At 43.0% G+C, this 11,301-nt stretch overlaps 1 protein-coding gene across 16 annotated transcripts in view; it reads right to left on the bottom strand.

Annotated features, from left to right (window-relative positions):
• Positions 1–3,304: 3,304 nt before the first annotated feature.
• The window catches only part of ABI2 (abl interactor 2), a 71,674-nt gene continuing 63,677 nt past the window's right edge, over positions 3,305–11,301 (bottom strand). For all 16 annotated transcript variants that reach the window (XM_079979559.1, XM_079979566.1, XM_079979567.1 and 13 more), the window contains one exon: positions 3,305–10,150. In XM_079979559.1, the coding sequence (XP_079835685.1) occupies positions 9,975–10,150 (176 nt within the window). In that variant the 3' untranslated portion in view covers positions 3,305–9,974. The remainder of the gene's footprint in view (positions 10,151–11,301) is intronic.

Here is an 11,301-nt window from a genome sequence, read left to right as displayed (position 1 = left end):
CTTAACTGGAGAATTTGCAACTGTGCTTGTTTCTCTTTGCTAAATAGTTGAGTGCAAGAAAACCAACATTAAGCTCACATCTGCCCCAAGGCAGCATGGGGGGGGGGGGGAGCGCGGAGGTTAGAGAAGGGAGGAGACGGAGAGGTCCTTGTTCCCACACTAGCAACCTAGCAATTTTGTACTTTTTCTTCTGCTGATTACATGCTTCATGTGTAGTTTGGCTTTTAGATGTGCTGGAGCCGATTTAGGCTTGAGTGTACCATTATGCCCACTCCCCACCCCCCCCAAAAAACCCATAACCATAAAGTGAATATTTAAAGCACTACGAACAGTGGCAAACTTGTTCAATGTGTGTAATGTACACATCTGTATGCTGCTTTATTTTGCCCCCTTCCCACCACTAAAGGAAATTCAAAATTCAGCTACACATTGCAAACCTGTATATTTAGGACCTATGGGGGGGTGTAGAATTTATGAGCCCGACACTATCAATTGTGAACGTGCTTCTTGTAGATCACGTCCTTGCCCAGCTGTGGCAAGAGAGATGCTCTACATGATGGCTTTAAATATATTCAAACTGCAATACTGAACCAGCAAGAAGCTGGTACCAGTTGCTGTGATGATCTGATTCACTGCCTTGGGCTTGGCAGGGCATCTTCGTACGCATGCCCTCAGCAACCAATATTTGGGGTTTTCTTTCTACCAAAGAGATAACAGGACAGTCTGTGGTAGTTTTTTCTCAAAACGCCTATCTACATCTTTATTACAGGGGCCAATACAAAAACGTTGGGAAACATTGAACTCTCTGGACCAGAATGTGCTTCGCTTTTTAGAGTGCCGGGGGGGGGGGGGGGAAGATCTGTGCTGCAGCATCTTAGATTTCTCACAAAGTATGCATTTGAAAATGGGTTTGGGTCATTTGTCTGCTTTTTCCTGCTTCACCTACTGTGCGATTGTAAATTGTGGGAAATTGAGCTTTGTTTTGCAGGCATTGGTAAGCAGTCGATAGTGGTAAGGACTGGTAAGCAGTCCTGATTATGCACCTGTTAAACACCAACATTGCAACAATTATGTTGTCTGTGCAGATTTGTGCTAAGTGCTTAAATACATTCATATGTTTACTGCTTTACATAAAAAAATTGCACATTTTATCTTTAGAATGGGACTGCCTCCCCATCTCCTTTCCCTTTAAGAAAGCAAATCTCATTGAAAGTGGTAATTTACAGTCGAGAAGAGCTTTGTTCTATATAAATATTCTATAAATATGTATAAATATACTTTTGTTAAGCATGGGAGAAAAAAATAAAAAAATGCATTCAATGACAAAGTACTCGGAAATCATTACAATGGAATATGCACAAGTCAATAAAGATATAGTTAAATTTGTCCGCTGTTCTCATGTGACATTTTCTGTTTAAGTTTTATTTAAAAGTAAACTAACAGCAAAAGAAACCTCTAGCTGCAGTCTTGAATCCTTGGGTCTTTATTGCAAAGAAATCCTAGTGGCTTTCTCTTACGTGGCTCTTTTGTGTTTGAGTGAAAAAAGTGACCTCCCATCTAGGTAATAAAATATACTTCTTGCTCCACCTTGTGCTTGAAAACATGAACGGTCAAGTGCATAGTATGAAGTGAGACTCCTTGCCCATTTAGCCCAGTATTGTCTGGCAGCAGCCTCAAGGCTTTTCCCAGCACTTTTTAAAACTAGAATGCAGAACTGCCTGCACACAAAACTAACTTGCCTTTTGCAAGTACATAGATTAACCTTGGACAGGGGCGTGGGGGGCGGGTCACCCCAGGTTCCATCATGGGGGGGGGGGGTGTGACAAATTATCAAGGAACAATTACTGCCGTACTAGGGCTGTTCATAAAAAAACCATTTTTTTGAAAATGCCTGCTCCAAAGGTCTTATCTTACTATACTAGGGCTTATATAGCTATATATGAGATTTCATACATATCAGTTAATATCTTGACCCTCCTCCACGAAAATAGCTGTTTACTTAGCCGTTTTCCTGTGTCGTGAAGGCTGAAATTTCAATTCAGTGGAGCACTTACTGTTCCCAACCCTAACCCTAACCCATCTAATTAGACTTTAATTTGATTTTGACATGCTTTTAGGAGGTAATTTATTGTTTGATTTTATACCAATGTTATGTATCTGATGTTAGCCACCCTGAGCCTGACTTCGGCCAGGGAGGGCAGGATAGAAATAAAAGGTTTTTATTATTATTATTATTATTATTATTATTATTATTATTATTATTATTACTTATTATTATTCCTTTGTAAGAAAATATGAAATAATGTAAAACCATTTTTGCAGGCAAAAGAAAAAAATCAATGGGGGGGTGACAAGAAATTTTTCGCACTGGGTACCACCTGACCTTCCTACACCTCTGCCCTTGGAGTATATCAATACTTTTTCTGCAAGTATGCCTTGCATCCCTTCGTAAGTCTCTACTGAAACAGAACATTCACCTTTTGAAGAAGATATTACTTATTAAGCAATGTTACTATTCCTCTATACACACCCATTTTTGCTTTTAATTAGGTCGCCATGTACACAAATATCATTAGCAGGAATTGGAAGTTTAATGCCATCTTCATTAATAGTGTCTCTCAAAACAAGAGGATATCAGCTTGCTGCTTCACATCAGACCAGAGGAAGAAAATACTGACAATCCCACACTTGGGAAATTTGGGTAAAGCACAAATTTCAGTACGCGTAGACAAGAGTTTGAGGCAAAAGCATGAAATGCAACAAGTGCCTGGAAATCCCTGCATTCAAGGGCTCGTCGCTTCAGTCCATCACCACACCCTGCGCAGGTGGATGAAGGAAAATATTGCATCACAAGACCACAAACCTGCTGCATGCGGAGCATAGATTGACCTAGCTCCCTAAGGTGGTGTCCAAACATAGTGAAGCATTAAAAATACCCACTTAGCTTATCTGAAAATACTCAGATTGGGAGATATGCAGCACCTGTTAGTTAAAGGATTTCAATGCAAGTTTTATACACACTTTTGGGGACTGTAACTTTACAGTATCCTAGATCTGATCTTCCACCTTCCAAGGTCCTTCTAAAGTTCTCGGAGCCACTCAAAATTAGGAGTGTCCTTAACACTATTTTTGCGTCCATTGCAGTTTATGATATCCTACATCTTGGTATTATCTGGAACTATTACAAAAGAGACACAGTTATTCCCGGAACCAACAGGAATTGAATTTAATCTCGGTCCACACAGCAGTTCGATTAAAGCCATATCTGGCAAGGAGGGGACAACCTCAAGACGCTTGGAGGGGATTGGAGTGTGCTTTCTTTTTTTATTCAGGACTTGTAACAAGAGGGTTTAGTACACAGCAACAGTTAATTCCAAATACAGTTTAAAAACTCTTAAAAATTTATGTTCCCTCACTCATTGGAAGGTGGTTTAATGGCACACACAGTAAAACATAATTAACAGGGCTTTCTTTAGAATCCTGCACAATTCTCACCATCTATGAGGTTACCACAAGAGCTCAGGAAAAAACACTTGCCACTAGTAGCTCAATGTAAACCAAATTGGAGTTTGTTTCCATTGCGATAGGTTTCAGAAACCTATCCATACATAAGCAATGATAGTTACGTGAGAAAAATAAGCACCTGATCATCGAGATAGCTCATCCATGAGCGTTCAGCAAGATCCTAACAGAAACCAGCCTGTGCTTTTTACCTGGTCTCTTAGAATTTGGTACACACAATAGATAGCATCATCAAGAAGAAAAGAATCATTGAACTGCATACAATTTCATTCTCCGGTCCAGCACAAGCTCTGGTCTCAAAATTTTTATGCTCGTCTCAAGGCCTGCCTGTTTGCTGCCTTTAGGAACGGCGCTAGGAAAAAAGACAGGCATATGCCACTCTTCTCAAGAAAGCACGTTAACTACAAAGGTATGGTCAAATGCTGCATACACATAATAGCAGCTGCAGAAGATGGTAAATCTAATACTCGGGTAAAAATGACAGTCCCTCCAAATTTCAGTTGCCTAGGAAAATCTGGCCTTTGGAATAAAAATATCAAGGCGACCTAGATTTAGGCAACATCAGTTAGCTTCATTTTGCGTTTAAATACCGCAACACTCCTCATTTGGAAAAAGTGAGTGTCTTAATACTGCAGGTTTAAGAGTCATGGGTGTTATCCAACTGAGTTTTACTCACAGTAGGCCCACTGAAATTGGTCACATTTCCTTAATTTCAACGGATCCATTTATGAGTAAAACCTACGAGTTGGCTACCACCCCGTTCTCTCTCATTTACAAGGAATCATTTCTCGTGAACAAGGACTATCCCATCTTCATTTAGGATATGAGCTGTGCACCGTTTTTTAACATCTATGCCTGCCTCTTACGTCTCCCACACACAAAGTTAACACCAGGAGGTTAACCAGCATCACTGAGAAATCACCCCCCAGTTATCAAGTCTTAAAGTCATCATTCCCCTCATTAAGCTTATGTCACTTTCAAATACTGCTCTATGTTCAAAGGCTGCCCCAGAAACTACAAATTGGAAGACACCCTATTTCCATTCATACATCATGCTCCATTCAATTTTAGCACCAAACCTAGCCATGCCCTTGGTTGGTTTTCCCTGGCAGAAGTTGCTTGGGAAAATTTAGAATTAGCCCCCCTTTCCTACAGGGGAAAGTGTTTACTGTTTGGCTCAAAGCCGAGATCAATGGGGTAACACTGAGAAAAACTGAACATTTAAGGCTTTCGCCCAGCAGAGATTGGAATACACTAGAAGTCAGTTCTACTTACTGAAGATGCCACTTCAAAAATTGAATGATGGCAGCCCAGGTAAGAAATGGTTACTTTAAAGAGAGTAAGTTGGCAACCGTTATCCTCCTTGGGCCGGGGGGAGAGAATCACCCCACACAACTAGATGTTGATGCGAAAACTCAACAGCTCCCAAGGTTCATTCCACCCCGAAACCTTGTGGAAAGGGACCCATTTACTCAAGGTCCTCAGCAATGCTCCAATGATGGGGACCTGCCATCAGGCAATGTCCCATTAATGGACAGGCCTGGGTTTCCCCAATATTTGCATGCAAGATTACAGAAGAGAGTCGGAAACAAAGGGACTTTTTAATATCATCATGACATGATCCAAAATGGGGGGAAGGGGGGGGCAAAGATAGAAAAGCAGGCCATCCGCATGTTCGAGTGATGGCACCGAACCTGAGCGTTAGCAGCCCATAGCATCTGCAAACTGGCGGCCAACGTTTCGTGAGCCTCTTATTAAATTCTCTTCTCCCCCCCACCTTCTAAACATTGCTAATATAGTCCAAGGTAGCAAGACGAAACTCACTTGCAGGTCTTCAGAGCACCTTCTGTGCCACGCTTGTGTGCCGTGCAGAGCCGTGGAGTACGGTCTTTGTCCCTCTTCCCCTTTACACAGCATGTGCGCAAGGCTTCAGGAGCAAAACTAGGGGGACAGTGGTAAGTTTACACAAAGCAGAGCAGAGGCAGCCCCTGGAAATAACAACCAACTGGAAGCAAAGACTCCAGCAATACAGTGGTACCACGCAAGACGAAATTAATTCGTTCTGTGAGTTTTTTCGTCTTGCGATTTTTTTCGTCTTGCGAAGCACGGATTTTGGAAAAGCTTCAAAAATCACCAAAGTCTTCAAAAACCTCAAAAAAGGCTACCACACCGCATGCTATGAGTTGCTCCTCGAAGTCAAGTCACAACTGCACCCCCTGAATGCACGGTTTCAAGAAAAAGGAAACAAACTTGCAAGACGTTTTTGTCTTGCGAAGCAAGCCCTTAGGGAAATCCATCTTGCGAAGCAACTCAAAAAACGAAAAACTCTTTCGTCTTGCAAGTTTTTCGTCTTACGAGGCATTCGTCTTGCGAGGTACCACTGTACATCATTCCTGCTCTAGATTGGCAACTCTTCTGGCTTGGAAGGATTTGTTGTTGCTGTTGTTGAAAACAAGATTTTGTCTTTAAGCAGGAAGCCAATGCGAGCGGCAGGAAAAACACACACATCTTGGATCCATTACTTGCATGAGTGGGAGAAGGAAGGCCAAGGGAATGAAAGCCATTTTAAGAAGGAATAAATGATAAGGAGCTTGATACCGGATCACACATAGAACTCTTACACTGTTTGCACTTAAGAGGCTGAAAGTAAATGATCAAATCATCATAACTTTTAACACCTCAATTTGATTTTTGAAAGCAGGACTCTATGGGGAGAAAATGATTTTATTTCCAATTTCCCAGGCCTGTCCCCCCCCCTCTTTTTCCCGTCCCCCACCCACCCCCTTTTCTTTTCTTTAAAAAAGAAGTAAACATTAAATTAAAAAGGGGAACGTTTAGAGGAAATTACAACCGATAGATGGAGTACCACCCTCACTGACTTGAAATAGCATGCAGTCTATGCAACATTACATACATACAAAGTCTGATTACTTTGGGCTGCGTACATATCATCCCTAAACATTCTACAGAATTCAAAACTGTACAAAATAAAAAAAGCGTAAAATCCAAGGAATTTCTTTACGTTAGTACTGCAGAATAGAAAGCGTAAGACCAGCAAGAGGCGAGCAATCTGGAAAGACCGTCTGCAGCAGCTTCATGGAAAGTGATCTTGGCCCGGGAGGTTTGTGGGGAACGGCCACAAAAATCAAGTCTTCTAGGGCAACACTTGGCATTGCCCCCTACAGGAGCCAGCAACAATCATCAGAGTCCCTCTCCACACAACCAAGGAAATGCAACCATTTTTTTTAAAAAACCCAGTGCAGAGAAGCTCCTTATAAACCAATTCTATAGTGAAAGCACTTTTAAAAGGGGGGGACCCACTACAGATACAATCTCAGAAGCTTCTCCAAACAACTTGTGCGCGTGAGGAATCTGTCCGGATTGGACCTACACTCCAGGCCAACTTCCCTTGCTCTTAGAAATAAAACCAAGCTGCAACCTCAAAAGCGACAGATTATGATATTTCGGCATTGGAACTGCAGGTCTGCTGTTTGGTCAGCTGTATAATCTAAAATGAACGATATTGTGGCGTTTTCCAGAAGGGCTGAGAAGACAGCAACTCTCTTAAGATGTGACGAATCCGGCACTAAGGCAACCTGTTTTTTCTGGGGGGGGAGGTGGAGCAATGGGGTGAGGTTTAATTGGGGGGTAAGTATTCTCGAGAAGTCAAGGGCCCAGTACCAGACTTAAAGTGCATCAACAACGGGGGAAATTAAGATGGGTCCCCAAACGAGGTGGGGGGTGCTCTCCTCCCCGCAGGAGCAGCTGGAGAAGAAGGAAACTCTAATTCAAGCATCGTCATTATCCTGCCTCGTTTCCTTTGGATTTTTCACGGCTATAAAAGCTCTTTGCAACATAGCAGCTACCTTGCAGGTACACAATGTGCTTTGCACAGAAGGGAAAACAACATTTCTTTCCCCGTTTTTCTTTCCAGCACCTAGTTCTGTTGCAGGCATTCTGCATCAAAGCCCAGAACAATATCCGAGACTTGCCTCCTCCTGCACAGAATCAGATGAGAGCGCCAAGGGTTTATCAAGTCAAGCTGAGCAAGGGCCTTGAGGAGCACATATGCAGAAGTCTGCATCTCCGTGCAGGTTCTTTGTGTGGCGAGCTGTGGTCTCGGGCCCGTGTGCATCCCAACACACACAGAACATTACACACGCCGATACCTACATATGTGCATGGTTGCATCGCGGCCATAATAGAAGACAACGTCCTCTCATGGTAGACAGAGCATGCACCAATGTAGATATGTAGGAGTCTTATCATGTGCATTCTGTACAGGAAATAAAGACTGATCATGCCAGAAATTTGCTCTAATGCTCCAGTGCCTATAGGACTACAGCCCCATAAAGCTTTCACTCCGTCAAACAAGCCAGTCCTAAAAGCTATCCCATTTTAGTGAGGCTAGAGCTGCTCGGAGCACTGATTTTGCGATCTTTGAAGGTGCTCTCCACATAAGCAAACTGTGCAGATGGGAGATACATAAAATCTACGCTAGATTCTTGGTACCCCTTGAATTCTGCTCCTGGCTCGAGCAAAGCATGTTGAAGATTTCCGAGCACACCAGTTGCAGAGGCTAAGCCAAGACAGCCTGTGCAGATAGAGGAACTAGATGTCTTTTTTGAAGACATTTTTGCTGATCTCATGGAATTTTGGCTAGCTGGTGTTAAGAAAGGCAGGCTAGCATAACATGTGGTTCCAGGTTCATCACTTTTCGGTCACTATTCAAGTGAAGACTCAACAGGTCAGGGAGAGGTGTGGTTGAATTTTGCATATCCATGGTTCGTTTGGGTTGCTGTTATGGGGGTCAGGATTGGGGCTGCGGCATATTGGGGGGAGGGGAGACACATTTTCTTCCACACCACGGTTCCATCAAAAATTACAGGGATTCCTTTCAAGGCTGCTCTCTGTATGAGAGGGAACCTGCCATTGGCGGCGGCAGCAACTTCCTTCTGCAACTAACAACTGCTTGGAAAAGGCCATTTTTGAGGGAACCGTGATGTAGGGGGGAAATGGTTGGCTCCCTACTATCCCATGCCTGATCCTGAATAGGACAACTGCAATGTAACCAAAAGCAAAGACATTTCACGTGTCATCAAGTTTGGCCTTAAAACTTAAGAAGCCATTACAGCAGGCTTCTCCTCACATTTAAGAAAATTCCCTATCTGAAAGACTGGAGAAAAGGTAGCTCAAGCTCTCTTCCATTTCTAATTTGCCTTCAAAGGAAACCAAAACAGAAGGCAGCCCTCTGGATTCCTAGCAAGATCAGCTAACAGGCCTCGGCCACATTTGTCTGCCTGCCTCCACAAGCCTTTCATGATATGCACTGAAGTCAATTTGTACCATCCGATTGGTATGCATGATGATATTTGAGCCAAACAGCTCCAACTTTTAGCTGAAACTTGTGAATGAATTCAAACTTCCCCCACCTCTAGAGATACTGAATTCTTCTCTATTCTAATTCCACAAACTATAAAACATGAGGTAATTTCAGAAGATTGCAGCCAACCTTCGGGAGAAGAACCAGGGCTGAAGACTGATATGTGAAACCACAAGGTGTGGCTTATACGTATTCTGAAAGCAGAATCTGGACAATATGTCACTTATCAAGAGAGGAGGCTGCAAACTATTTCCTGGATATTTTTCCAAATAGGGAGGCAGCCCAAATCTTAATTTCAAGCTTCATCTTCCTTCCAACTTTTTAACAACCATTTCACCAAATGAGAGAGGCCTCGCTCGAAGCTTTCAAGGATCTATATAACAGGAGGCCAAGCAGAAAGCTACAACTTCCTGTGTTATCAAAGCAAGAGGAATGTGATTCGAAACCAGCTCCATGTGCACCTACATGCGCTGAACAGCTGCAGAAGTGTTTTGGGTCAGAGATGCAAGGAACCAACCTGAGATCCAGTTGGTGTGTGAACCCCAAAATGTTTGCCAGTACAATAACGCTCTTCCAATAGTAAGAGAGTGAAGAATGGGGACTTGGGGAAAGGCAAAGAAGGAGGGGGGTGGATGGCCTATCGAAGCCAACCCTTCAGCACTGGCATCTGGGATGTCCCAATGCCAGGGCTTACATTATTCCTGAGAAAAATCCCATGTCTTGATTGAATGGGTCACAATTTGAGCAACGGATCGGTTAATTGGCAAGTTCATTACATCTCCTATATCTACACCCGAATCGGTCAGCTTATTAAAATACGTCGTTCAGCTCAGCCCAGCCGCTGCTGGCAAATGGAAGAGCCATTTCTCCAAAACAACTCAAATCACTATTTTATAAAATGGTTGGGGGGGGGGAGCAAAACAAAAAAAATAAGAGTGGTTTTGTTTACAATGATCCTTCCTTCCTTCAGTTCATTTGACAGGGGCCCCCCAGCCACTGGAGAAGATCTGGGGAGCCCAACAACCTCATGGCAAGCAAGGTCCAAATCTGCCTCTTGTTGTGGCCGTCTTCACTCTGAGTAATGCATGATGGACTCCACGTAGTTCCCTGGGAAGAGTCCCGTTACTCCATTCATCACCCCTTCATACCAACCATCGTCGTTTTTCTTAATGACGTAGATGATGGCGCCTTCCTGGAAGGAGAGTTCATCTTCCTTGTCTTTAGTGTAGTCATAGATCGCCACAACTAGGAGCAAACAGAAAAAGGAGAGAATAGCAAGATCCCGAGAAAGCAGTTGCCTGAACTGAAGGCAATGTCAAAATCATATTATAGCTTTCATTTGGGCAATCCCTCATTTCCCAAACAGCAGAAATTTCTCTTTAGCAGTAGCCGATTTGAATGTTGTCTTTCTCCCTATTTGCGCAAGAAGTCAGTTCCTCGCCCAAAAGGCCAAAACGTGACTTTAGATGTTTCAGAATATTTTGTGCTCAAATGCTGCAGTTCTAAAAATAAAAATGGGAGAAATTTTGGGCTACTCCACGCCTCTCATTCCAATATACAAAAGACTGAACCAAGTAATTGCTACTACTGAAAAAGAGGAAGCCTATTTAGGGTTTCCCAAATGACCAATGTATAAAACTATTTTGGAAAAAGTCAACACAACATGATGCTCCCCCTCTGGTTTCATATAATAAAAAGGGGATCTTGGTGAGAACAGTCCCCACATAGTAAATTGATGGGTTACGCATCCTTAAAAAATGCTGCTTGCTTTCCTAAAAGTAGCAAAAGGCAGGTCTATCGAGGAATTCTAACTGCTCGTTTCCTTTCTCAAACTTGTGCAGTGATGAAATGGAGATGAATTTAGTTTCTGCATACGAGCAAAAAAACAAACAGGCCAGGAAAGATTTGCAAGAGAGAAAGAAAAACCAATTCAGTGCAAAAGGACTGTCCACCTATTGTTGTTTTTCTAGTATATCAGATGCAGAACTTCCAATATCTTTTGGTAGTTCTGCATAGTTCTGTTTTACTATGGCCCACAAATTCAGGTGGCTGAAGACCTTATGGAATTACTTTTTAATCGGCTAAGATTCCCTTTCTGCATTCTTTCTCACGCACAAAAACTTCTTTCGTTTCTTTCCTCTCCAAGGGGAAAAAAGGGGGAATTTGAATTACCGTATTTTTCGCTCCATTGGACACAGTTTTTCCCCTCCAAAAATTGAGGGGAAATGTGAAGAGGAAACCAAAGCAGCGAGTGGGATCCATCCCGCCCCCTGCCTTGGCTTGCTCCATAGCTGCGCGCAACCCCTCCGGCAAGGAGAGGCTGCATGGGGCTATGGATTCTTTAGCCCCATGCAGCCTCTCCCGGGAGGGAGAGGCTGCACGGGAATAAGGGGGAA

Source organism: Podarcis cretensis, assembly GCF_951804945.1.
Source record: "Podarcis cretensis genome assembly, chromosome: 1".
NCBI lineage: Eukaryota > Metazoa > Chordata > Lepidosauria > Squamata > Lacertidae > Podarcis > Podarcis cretensis.
This window is presented reverse-complemented; position numbering and strand designations above follow the sequence as displayed.